The 10,919-nt window shown below is 33.2% G+C and overlaps 1 protein-coding gene and 2 long non-coding RNA genes across 3 annotated transcripts; all 3 read left to right on the forward strand.

The window, feature by feature from the left end:
- The first annotated feature begins 613 nt into the window (after nt 1-613).
- LOC107058204 (uncharacterized) lies at nt 614-1,828 on the forward strand. Its single transcript, XR_001471836.1, has 3 exons — nt 614-886; nt 979-1,062; nt 1,777-1,828. It is a non-coding gene; the product is annotated as an uncharacterized lncRNA (long non-coding RNA).
- A 329-nt stretch (nt 1,829-2,157) lies between these two features.
- Nucleotides 2,158-5,797, forward strand: LOC102597178 (uncharacterized). Its single transcript, XR_368616.2, has 4 exons — nt 2,158-2,236; nt 3,000-3,093; nt 4,484-4,610; nt 5,283-5,797. It is a non-coding gene; the product is annotated as an uncharacterized lncRNA (long non-coding RNA).
- A 1,678-nt stretch (nt 5,798-7,475) lies between these two features.
- Nucleotides 7,476-10,474, forward strand: LOC102597389 (probably inactive leucine-rich repeat receptor-like protein kinase At5g06940). Its single transcript, XM_006363776.2, has 2 exons — nt 7,476-9,788; nt 9,859-10,474. The coding sequence occupies exons 1-2, from the start codon at nt 7,523-7,525 to the stop codon at nt 10,215-10,217; spliced, it is 2,625 nt and encodes an 874-aa protein (XP_006363838.1). The 5' UTR covers nt 7,476-7,522; the 3' UTR covers nt 10,218-10,474.
- Nucleotides 10,475-10,919: the final 445 nt, after the last annotated feature.

Below are 10,919 nucleotides of genomic sequence, written 5' to 3' on the forward strand. Positions count from 1 at the left end.
ATTTTAGCAGAGAAGCGTATATATTTGATACAGTTCATTTACTATTTTCAGTTTTCTTAACAGTTTCCTTTTGATCTCTTCTTTGTATGCGCTGACGTTTCAACAAACACTTAGGGTGTGTTTGGTATGAAGGAAAACATTTTTCGGAAAATGTTTTCCAATTTTCTCATGTTTGGTTGGATTAAATGTTTTGAAAAATATTTTTCCAAATCAACTCATTTTCCTCAAATTTAAGAAAAATGACTTTCCTTCAAAACTTAAGGAAAACATTTTCCAAAACTCTCTTCCAACTTCCAATTAAAAAATAATTGTTGAAAAAATCAATTTATTTGGTCCCTACCCTCAAACCAGCCCCCCAAAAAAATATAAAATTAAAGTTTGTTTTTAAATTCAATATTTTTACCCCACCCTCACCCCTACCATCACCCCTCCCAAAAATATATTAAAAGTTGTTTTTAAAAGATATTTCTAATTTCAATTTTTTATTTTTTTAACCCCCAACCCATTACCAGCCCCCCACTCCCCAAAAAATATTTTAAGTTTGTTTTTAATGGGAGATGATATATATAAGGTGTTTTATATGCATTTTCTTGGTTGATTTGATTTGTGTATGATAAACACCCAAATGAGTGCTTATAAATCAAGTGCCTATATGTGATTCTGAATTAGTACAAGTTCTATATAAAAAAATCATCGACACCAAGCTAGAAATATAAATATTTGTAAACCTTGTGGCTGGTTGGACTTGAGTTAATCTTTTATTTTTGCTAAATATCAACAGACTTAGAGCTAAAAGTTCATATTTGCAGAATCAGTTAAGGTCAAATATTAGGGAAATTTCTAGCTTTTACATTCTACCTGATGTTCTTAAGTTCGTGAAATTTAGGTAAAGAGTAGGAGTTATTTTATAAATACGTCGTGTTTTAACTTTCTTGGCATCAGATACTTACCAACTACTATGTCATTGTTATCTTACAGGATACTTGCTCACAAAAAAGAGATAGAAATCCCATGAGGTACATGGAGCAATAAAATCAACGCACAAAGCGTCGGCAATTTCAGGTACATTTAAGCGAGGAATAGATTCATTTGGAGTGTGTATTGTTTTATTTGCCATGGCTTTGAAGAAATGTAACAATCCCACTATCTTTTTTGGGGAACTTTTGAGAGATCAAATTTTGGAGTAACTCGAAGCTGGAAAAAGCAAGAGATTATTTGATTCCATTTTTGGGACAATATTCATCGGCATTTGTTAGGATATGCCTAATGTAGGTGGCCTATACTGATTTGGGAGATCAAATTTCGGAGTAACTCGAAATGGGAAAAATAAGAAATTGTTTGATTTCATTAGTGTTTGACAATATTTGTCGAGATTCGTTCGGATATGCCTAATGTGGCATTACTAGTTTGGGTGATTAAATTTCAAAATTACTCAAAGCAAGTAAATCAAGAATTTGTTTGATATTCCATAAATGCTCGACAATATTCAACATCATTCGTTTGGACAAGCATATCATGGTATATAATGGTTGCATATCCATCAAGTATTTAAGATATTTGGTCGTTATATCCATGTTTGATGAAGAGCAATATGATACAATTTTGGTCTTTAGAATGACTTCATTTTAGCTTATTATGTGTTTATATGTATTTTCTCATATTACTTCTGTTATTGGTGTCCTGGTATAGCTATGTAGTTTCACTTATTATAGCTACTTGCGGGTCTAAAGTTCTTGCTTTAGATTTCCTAAAGTGGTTATTGTGTTGTTGATGCAGTTATTCTTCTTGGAAAATGAAAATCAATTTAGAAGTAAAAGAAAACTCCTTATGTGTTTATATGTATTTTCTCATATTACTTCTGTTATTGGTGTCCTGGTATAGCTATGTAGTTTCACTTATTATAGCTACTTGCGGGTCTAAAGTTCTTGCTTTAGATTTCCTAAAGTGGTTATTGTGTTGTTGATGCAGTTATTCTTCTTGGAAAATGAAAATCAATTTAGAAGTAAAAGAAAACTCCTTATGTGTTTATATGTATTTTCTCATATTACTTCTGTTATTGGTGTCCTGGTATAGCTATGTAGTTTCACTTATTATAGCTACTTGCGGGTCTAAAGTTCTTGCTTTAGATTTCCTAAAGTGGTTATTGTGTTGTTGATGCAGTTATTCTTCTTGGAAAATGAAAATCAATTTAGAAGTAAAAGAAAACTCCTTAATTTTGGTCAAGCAAGGCACGACGGTAAGTTACTTGCTTTGTTCTATATTTATTTTATAAAAGCTTATTCCTCATTTAACTCTCGAAACAATGGTTACTTTGGTTTGTGAATTTTGAATAGTATCAATAGTAGCATATAGAAGCCCGATAATGCTGACTTTAGCTGTTCATTTTGTCAATATCATGTGCATCCTTACCGCTATTCAAACTTCTTTTTCAGAGAGTACTCAAGTCACGTTTTGTGATAAAGAGATGTACTGTTACAAGTATCAAATTTGTACACAAAGCACACTCTCAAACACTTAAATATGATTAGTTGAGATTAGTGAATTATTTTTTATCAGTATCCTTGCATGACTTTTAAGATAATGTAATGTTGGAACAGGTGACCCGCTACATAACTGAAGTTAGAAAAAAAGGCTATGAATTTCAACTCCAGTTCTGTATATTTTTGATGATGTGACGCACATGTTGACATTTGAATATGCTGAAGGTTCTTCTATCAAAGTTGTGTTTCTCAATGAAAGGTTTATTATGTGTCTTTGTGAATTTATTGAATGGTATTTACTACTTGGAAAATTATATTACAGTTCCTTTTCCTTTTTTATATTTTTCATTTTCTCTCTTAGAATAAGTGAGAGGTATTCATATAGAGTACACAAATTAGTTTGGAATTGATCATAGTTCATTAATTATTATTTTTATTTGTATCTTGCTTAAACTATAATTAATCAAACAGTGTTGGTGACCATAAGTTTTTTCTACCCACAATCAACATCTCATGCAGTTGGATATCTGCATTTATTAGATGGATATGATACTTGTTGCATATGGAAAATCCTCCAAACAATGGTCTTCGACACTGTACTAGCTCGCCCAAGGTGTGTATTCTATAATTTGGTAGTTTTATTTTCTTTAAACATCTTAAGTTGGCAATAATGATGTTGCTATAAAATTAAAGCATGGTGAAGATGTATGACTTAAACATCTTTGTCTTGCCTTCATTAAAAAACTTTCTCAAGAACAACCAAGTCTGCCAAGTATATCTATTGACAGAGAAACTCTAAAGTAATGGATCATTTAGTTCTCAAAAAAAAGATGATGAAAAGACTGTGAACGCGATCCATGTGTATGGTTATGACTGTCTCATCTTTAGAATTTAATGGACTATTCATAAACCAACCTTAGTTCTTTCTTTAATCTTACTTTGAAAAGTAAATATTTTTCCATGATTTATGCTTATGGATATTATTTTTCTATTTATTACTTTTAGCTATTGGATTGAAAATTTTGAAATCATGTCTACCCTGAAAAAAAATACCATGCCTAGAAACTCTAGATCATTAGCAGCTGATACAGTTATCTGTAGCACGTACGCACACTATTTGCTTAGTTGCTTTCTTTTATCGCCTATTGAATAAATATAATGATTGAACTATAATCCATTGTGCTCCGAGGTATTTGGTTGATGTGGAGATTGATGTATACTCATCTAGGAAATATGCTTTTGGCTTTAGTCGTAGATAATATTCATCTACTCTGAAAAAGGTCGAAGAGTGATTCTAATTTGACTGGTCAGGTAAAGGAGTTTCAAGAAAAAGGCTTATATATCTCTCTTGTGGGAAACTTCTATTGGCTATAAGAAAAGGGGTTATAAATTTACGTTTGTCGGCTGACCAACGTGTTTATGTTGTAAACGACACCAAAATGCACTCCTCAACTATTCCAACCACAAATGGGGTGTTGTTGACCAACAGCCTGTCCAGCAGTGATGCAAAAGCATGTTCACCTTGTGTAGCTTTAACCTAGAATGATTTTTATGCACTTTCGATATCCGGATGAGCGATCTCTATTTTCAATATTCTCTCGTGTTTAAGGTGATTAAAAAAAATGAAGTTTACATGCTGTATAATGAAATGCTTCTCCTTCCCTATATCCGTTCCTTTGCCCAAGAAAGTTGCCTACAGTTCCAAACTGAAGTAATCAAATCATGTTAGTTACGGTAAGTGTTAAGTGTTAATGGAATTGAATTTTCAAGAATGAAAACTGACAACAGGGTATAAACAGGTACTTTACTTTCATGTGATTTGTATTTCTTAAATCCAGAATTTGCTTTATGTTCTACAGTTATCCTTAATTTGTATGACACCGAGCTCTTTGATTTCTCCCGAACAAGTAATACTTTAAAATTGAAATGCCCCATAGCTTAGAGATTTCATCCTACTATTATTGATTTCATAAACTGTTCCTTGTTGTTCTTGATAACTGCAGAAAATGAAAAGTATCATGCCTATTACACCTGCAGCAATGTCTTGCTTGCCACTCATCTGATAACAATGTGATTGTTGTAGCGATGGATGATTCAATAATCATTGTCTACAATGTCTGTTTGGAGGAGGTATCATATTTATTTCCTACTTACCATTGAGGAAAGTTTCAAATACATGACGAAGTACAATTGATCTGTTATATGTTAAAAGTTAACTTTGTAGTGTCTAATAGAACAGTTTGTGTTCTATTTGATAGTTAATTCTGTTTGATAAGTTGGAAGCCCTAACCCCTAATTTGTATTGATTATTGGACTGAAAAGCAAAAGCAATATGAATTTATTAAAGAATTAAAGACAGATGTCCTCATGTCAAATTTAATTCTACATTTACTCTCAAGTTTGGTAATTCTTAAATCCCCCCTCCCCCAAAGTTAATGTTACATTCTTTGTTATTTTTTGCCTTATATTTGTAGGTAACTCTATCCCAAGAGAAAAAATTCAACTATTTCCCCCTCAGAAGTCTTCATCACACATATATATATTATGTCTCAAATGTATAAGTGTGGTTCACTTCAAAACACGTTTTCAATAACTTTAGAAAATACATTTTGTTATTGTGGTTGAAGTGAGGATACATAAAATGTTTCATATGCTAAATAATTTTCTGTACGTAAATTAATCATGTTGGAGTTGTGCTATCAATTTCAGGACACTCCTTCAAATCCAACTGATTTGTTAAATAGTGTGAAATAGTATCATTTTCTTCTTTTGTTTAATATCTTTTCCCCCATGAAATTATAGGTACATAGATGGTTTTTGTTTTCACAATTGCCTGCTGAGATGACTATTTGGAGTAGAAACATGCTCGACAATGGCTAAAAGTTATGCATTCTGTTTTATAAGCTTCTATAATAGGAGTAGGATTTTTTGAGGCATCATAGGAGGATCTCTGTTGCGGAGAGGATTGGAGGAAGAGTCTAAAGCTAGATGCAGGCTCATGCAAGTAGTTAAGAAGAAAATATATTCTATTTTAACCTTTGTGGCTCTCGAGTCAAAATGACTCATTGACAGAGTTTGTAGGTGGTGCCATGGTGATTTGGTTTGCAATTGGAAAGAGCAGCATAACTTTTATAAAACCAATCCCCTTTATGCATATTTTGGAAGATATCTAGAAAACAACTATTCCTCATGAGTATGAAAAGTTGTCCTTATCTTTGTATAGTTCAGATGCTTTCAAGATTTGTATTTTTTATGTAATGATTAGTCTTTAAATAAATTGGATCAATCAATGGTGATATTTCTGGATTTCGTGCACCAATAAGAACAAGATTTTTGTTTATCTTTTCATTTATCCTAACATAGGTGGATAAAATTATTTTGTAGTTGTTGATGAGAGGTGATAGATATCCTCTAAAATTAGTGTACATAAATTGATTTGAGCATCACATATCAAATATGCCCTCGCCGTCCAACTTTTGGTCTAAATATGCCCTTATGGCATTAGTTGGCCTGCTGAAAATTTCCAACTCATTTTACATTTCTTTAAATGACAAATGGAATTGCCACGTGACATTTATATTAAAAGGGAAAGGGGTCGCTTATGCCCTAAACTATCCGACCCACTTTTAAAACACATATCCGACCCATAAATCACCCCTCTTTTAAATAACCTATCTTACCCATTTTCAACAATTTTGTTTAATTTTTATTTTTTTTCGGTAAATTCCGAAAATGAGTAATTAATTAATAAGAAATATGAAAAATAAAAATAAAATTAATGCAAAAAATGCACAAATAAATATAGTAACCTTAAATTCAATAATTTCAATATTTTTTTTAAATTTTTATTTTTTTCCGGTAAATCCCAAAAATGAGTAATTGATTTATAAAAAATATGAAAAGTATGAAAAAAATATAAAATTAACGCCAAAAATTCACAAATAAATATAGTAACCTTAAATTCAACAATTTTTTTAATTTTTATTTTTTTCGGTAAATCTCGAAAATGAGAAATTTATTAATAAAAAAAGGAAAAATATATAAAATTTACTACTTAAGGAATTACACTGAACATGTTATTATTGTTGTTGTAATTAAAAGTGTAATATATTACGATCACGTTTACCTTTATATTGTAGAAAACAATTACATTAAGAATCTTTTTATCGGTGTAGCTCCGACAAGATATTTTATGTATCGAAAATGACATTTTTTAGTCGTTTACGATGATTCCTATCATTTTTTTGGCGTAAATTTTATATTTTTTTCATAATTTTCCTTTTTTTATTAATAAATTACTCATTTTCGAGATTTGCCGAAAAAAATAAAAATTAAACAAAATTATTGAAATTGTTGAATTTAAGGTTACTATATTTAATTGTGAATTTTTGGCGTTAATTTTATATTTTTTTCATACTTTTCATATTTTTTTATTAATCAATTACTCATTTTCGGGATTTACTAAAAAAATAAATTTTAAAAAATGATTGAAATTGTCGAATTTAAGGTTACTATATTTATTTGTCAATTTTTGGCGTTAATTTTATATTTTTTTCCATATTTTTCCTAATTTTTATTAATCAATTACTCATTTTCGGAATTTACCGAGAAAAAATAAAAATAAAACAAAATTGTTGAAAACTGGTAAGATAGGTTATTTAAAAGAGGGGTGGTTTATGGGTCGGATAGGTGTTTTAAAAGTGGGTCGGATAGTTTAGGGGCATAAGCGACCCCTTTCCCTTTTAATATAAATGTCACGTGACAATTTCATTTGTCATTTAAAGAAATGTAAAATGAGTTGGAAATTTCCAGCAGGCCAACTAACGCCATAAGGGCATATTTAGATCAAAAGTTGAACGGCGAGGGTATGAGTGAGCCAAACTTTAAATAGGGTATATCTAGATCTTTTCGAATAGTTTATGACATATTTGACCCTTTTCCCTATTTTATATTTTTGATTTGTAGAATATGTTAGTACATTATACACACATTTTGTAGCTGTCTCCTTCACTAAAAACCCTGAGCTTGTTTGTCCTTCTCCAATGGCGACTATCTGCGTACCCTCCATCTCTCTGTTTTTGTCATTGTCATTGTTTGTTCTGAGTTGTGCTATGGATGAAGGTGATATTCTTCTAAAATTTAAAGACTCTATTAATGACCCTTTAAACCTTCTTTCAAGCTGGTCTAAACACTCGACAAGTGAATGTAACTGGAGTGGTATCACTTGTACATCTTCTTCTTCCATATCTTCTATTAACCTCGCAAGTTTCAATCTTTCAGGTTCAATCTCATCTTCTATCTGTGAACTTCCTAATCTTGTTCATCTGAATCTTGCAAATAACCTCTTTAATCAGCCTATACCTCTGCATCTCTCACAGTGTGCTTCTTTACAGAGTCTTAATCTCAGTAACAATCTCATTTGGGGCACTATTCCTGTCCAGATTTATCTGTTTCAGTCACTCAAAATTCTTGATTTAAGTAGAAACCATCTACAAGGAAGGATCCCACAAGGCATAGGCTCATTGAAACACCTTCAATTTCTCAACTTGGGAAGCAACTTGCTTTCAGGTCCTTTTCCTCTCATTCTTGCTAACTTAACTCAACTTATCATTCTTGATCTATCTCAAAATCCATTCTTCCTCACTCACATTCCTCCTGATATTGCTAAACTTACTAAGCTTCAGATGCTTTTCTTGCAAAGCTCTGGTTTTTATGGTGAAATAGTACCAAACTTGTTCCAGGGTTTAAAAAGTTTGGTCATTTTGGATTTCTCAAACAATAATATCACTGCTACTTTACCAAAAGTTGGTTTTTCTCTACCAAACTTGGTATCTTTTGATGTTTCACGAAACAAGCTTTCTGGGCCATTTCCAAATGGTATATGTGAAGCCAAAGGTCTTGTCCATCTTGGTTTACATACAAACTTCTTCAATGGTTCAATACCTAATGACTCCATTAACAAGTGCATGAATCTTGAAAGGTTTCAAGTTCACGACAACTTGTTCTCCGGGGATTTTCCTTCATGGTTATGGTCATTGCCCCGAATAAAGCTCATCACAGCTGAAAACAACAACTTCTCTGGAGAAATTCCTGATTCCATATCAGGGGCTGCTCAGTTGGAGCAAGTTCAGATTGATAATAATAGGTTTACTAGTAAAATTCCGCAAGGTCTTGGGTTGATTAGAAGCTTGTACAGATTTTCTGCATCTGTCAATGGTTTGTATGGTGAGCTTCCTACAAACTTGTGTGATTCACCAGTAATGAGCATTTTAAATCTGTCACATAATTACCTCTCTGGAACAGTTCCTGAATTGATGAATTGCAAGAAGATAGTCTCCTTCTCACTAGCTCATAACAATTTGATTGGTGAAATACCAAAATCACTTGGTGCACTGCCTGTTTTAACATATCTTGATCTTTCCCAGAATAATCTTACTGGTCAAATTCCACAAGAGCTTCAGAACTTGAAGCTTGCTTTATTTAATGTGTCCTTCAATCAACTATCCGGTAGAGTTCCAGCTTCATTGATTTCTGGCCTTCCTGCTTCATTTTTGCAAGGAAATCCTGACCTCTGTGGTGCAGGATTCTCCAATTCTTGCTCACAAGAAAAAGCAATGCCTAAGGGTGTTAATCTTTCAAAATTAACATCCGCCTTGTTAATTTCAGCTGTTGCAATTTCTTCGATAATTGCTGCTGCTGTTGGATTTTACATTATAAGGCGGTGTAGGAAACAAAGATCCAAAATGAATGGTTGGAGATCAGTTTTTTTCTACCCTTTGAGAGTTACTGAGAATGATGTGATGATGCAAATGTGTGATAAGAATGCTAGAGGAAATGGGGGAACCTTTGGAAGAGTTTATATTGTGAATTTACCAAGTGGGGAGCTGATAGCTGTGAAGAAGTTAATGAATTTCGGAACTCATTCTTCAAAATGCGAGATAAATACTTTAGCAAAGACGAGGCATAAGAACATCACAAAAATTCTTGGATTTTGTTACTCTAATGATGCGATATTCTTGATATATGAATATGTAGCAAGAGGAAGCCTAGGGGATCTGATTGGGAAACCTGATTTTGAATTACCATGGAGTGTTAGGTTGCGCATTGCCATTGGAGTAGCTCAAGGACTTGCATATCTTCATAAAGATTACCTCCCACATTTACTTCATCGAAACCTGAAATCATCTAATATTCTTCTTGATGCTGATTATGAACCAAAGATGACCGATTTTGCTCTAGACCGGATAATTGGAGAAGCTGCATTTAAGTCATCTTTGGGTTCAGATGCTTCCTGTTATTTGGCACCAGGTACTGAATTATGCTTTGAACAAAAGTTAATGGTTTGAGATGATTAATGAACATTGTTACGTATTTGCAGAATATGGATACACGAAAAGGGCTAGTGAGGAAATGGACACATACAGCCTTGGTGTAATCCTACTAGAGCTTATAACAGGGCGGCAAGCAGACAAGGCAGAATGCGGTGATGTGGTAAAGTGGGTAAGAAGGAAAATCAACATTACAAATGGAGCACTTGAAATTATTGATCCCATAATTTCAAGTGCTTCTCAACATGAGATGCTTGGAGCTCTCGACATTGCTCTGCGCTGCACGTCTGTAATGCCAGAGAAACGACCTTCAATCTTCCAAGTTCTGAGGATACTGCATTCTCTCCATTCAACATCCAACCTTCCATATATCCATCAACCATCCACTTCCACCTATACTCTTTCTTAATTCTGCTCATGTGCCCCTCCTATAAATGCTCAAATTCCCCATATATTTTACTATTTCGAAATGCCTTTAACTATCCAAATTCCCCACCATATATTATATTTGGTTCTAAACACCTCTTTCTTCTTTTGACTTCTTGTTTTTTAAATGAAGGAATGAGGAGTCTTTGTACTTGACTTGAATTGTAAGGACATCATGACCTGCAAGACTTATGTATTTGACTTTTATCGTCAATTAAACTCTTCTACTTACGACTTTGATTACTAAACACTTAAATTTAATGAAACACAATATTTTAAACCATTTTGACTTTGCGTGCAATTCAAACACACAATGAAAATGACATGTCATCATCCACATCAGAATTTTAGTGATGCATTACTTATTTTGTACTTTATTTTTCTTTTTCTTTCCACTTCTTCCTTACTATCTCTATCTTTGACCACCTACCTACATTTTTTATTGCAATTAAGGCTGGGCACCGGACCGGAATGGGACCACCGGACCGGAACGAACCGGAACCGGACCGGAACGGGACGGTTTGACCGGGTTGTTGACCGGTACCGGGATGAACCGGATCGGAACTACCGGGATGGAGGCTCGGTTCCGTCCCGTCCCACTATATACCGGGATAGAACCGGGACGGACCGGAATGGACCGGAACGGAACGGGATGGGATAAACGGGACGGCACATATAGCTATTT

Source organism: Solanum tuberosum, unplaced genomic scaffold, assembly GCF_000226075.1.
Source record: "Solanum tuberosum cultivar DM 1-3 516 R44 unplaced genomic scaffold, SolTub_3.0 scf00435, whole genome shotgun sequence".
In the NCBI taxonomy this organism is placed as follows: Eukaryota; Viridiplantae; Streptophyta; class Magnoliopsida; order Solanales; family Solanaceae; genus Solanum; species Solanum tuberosum.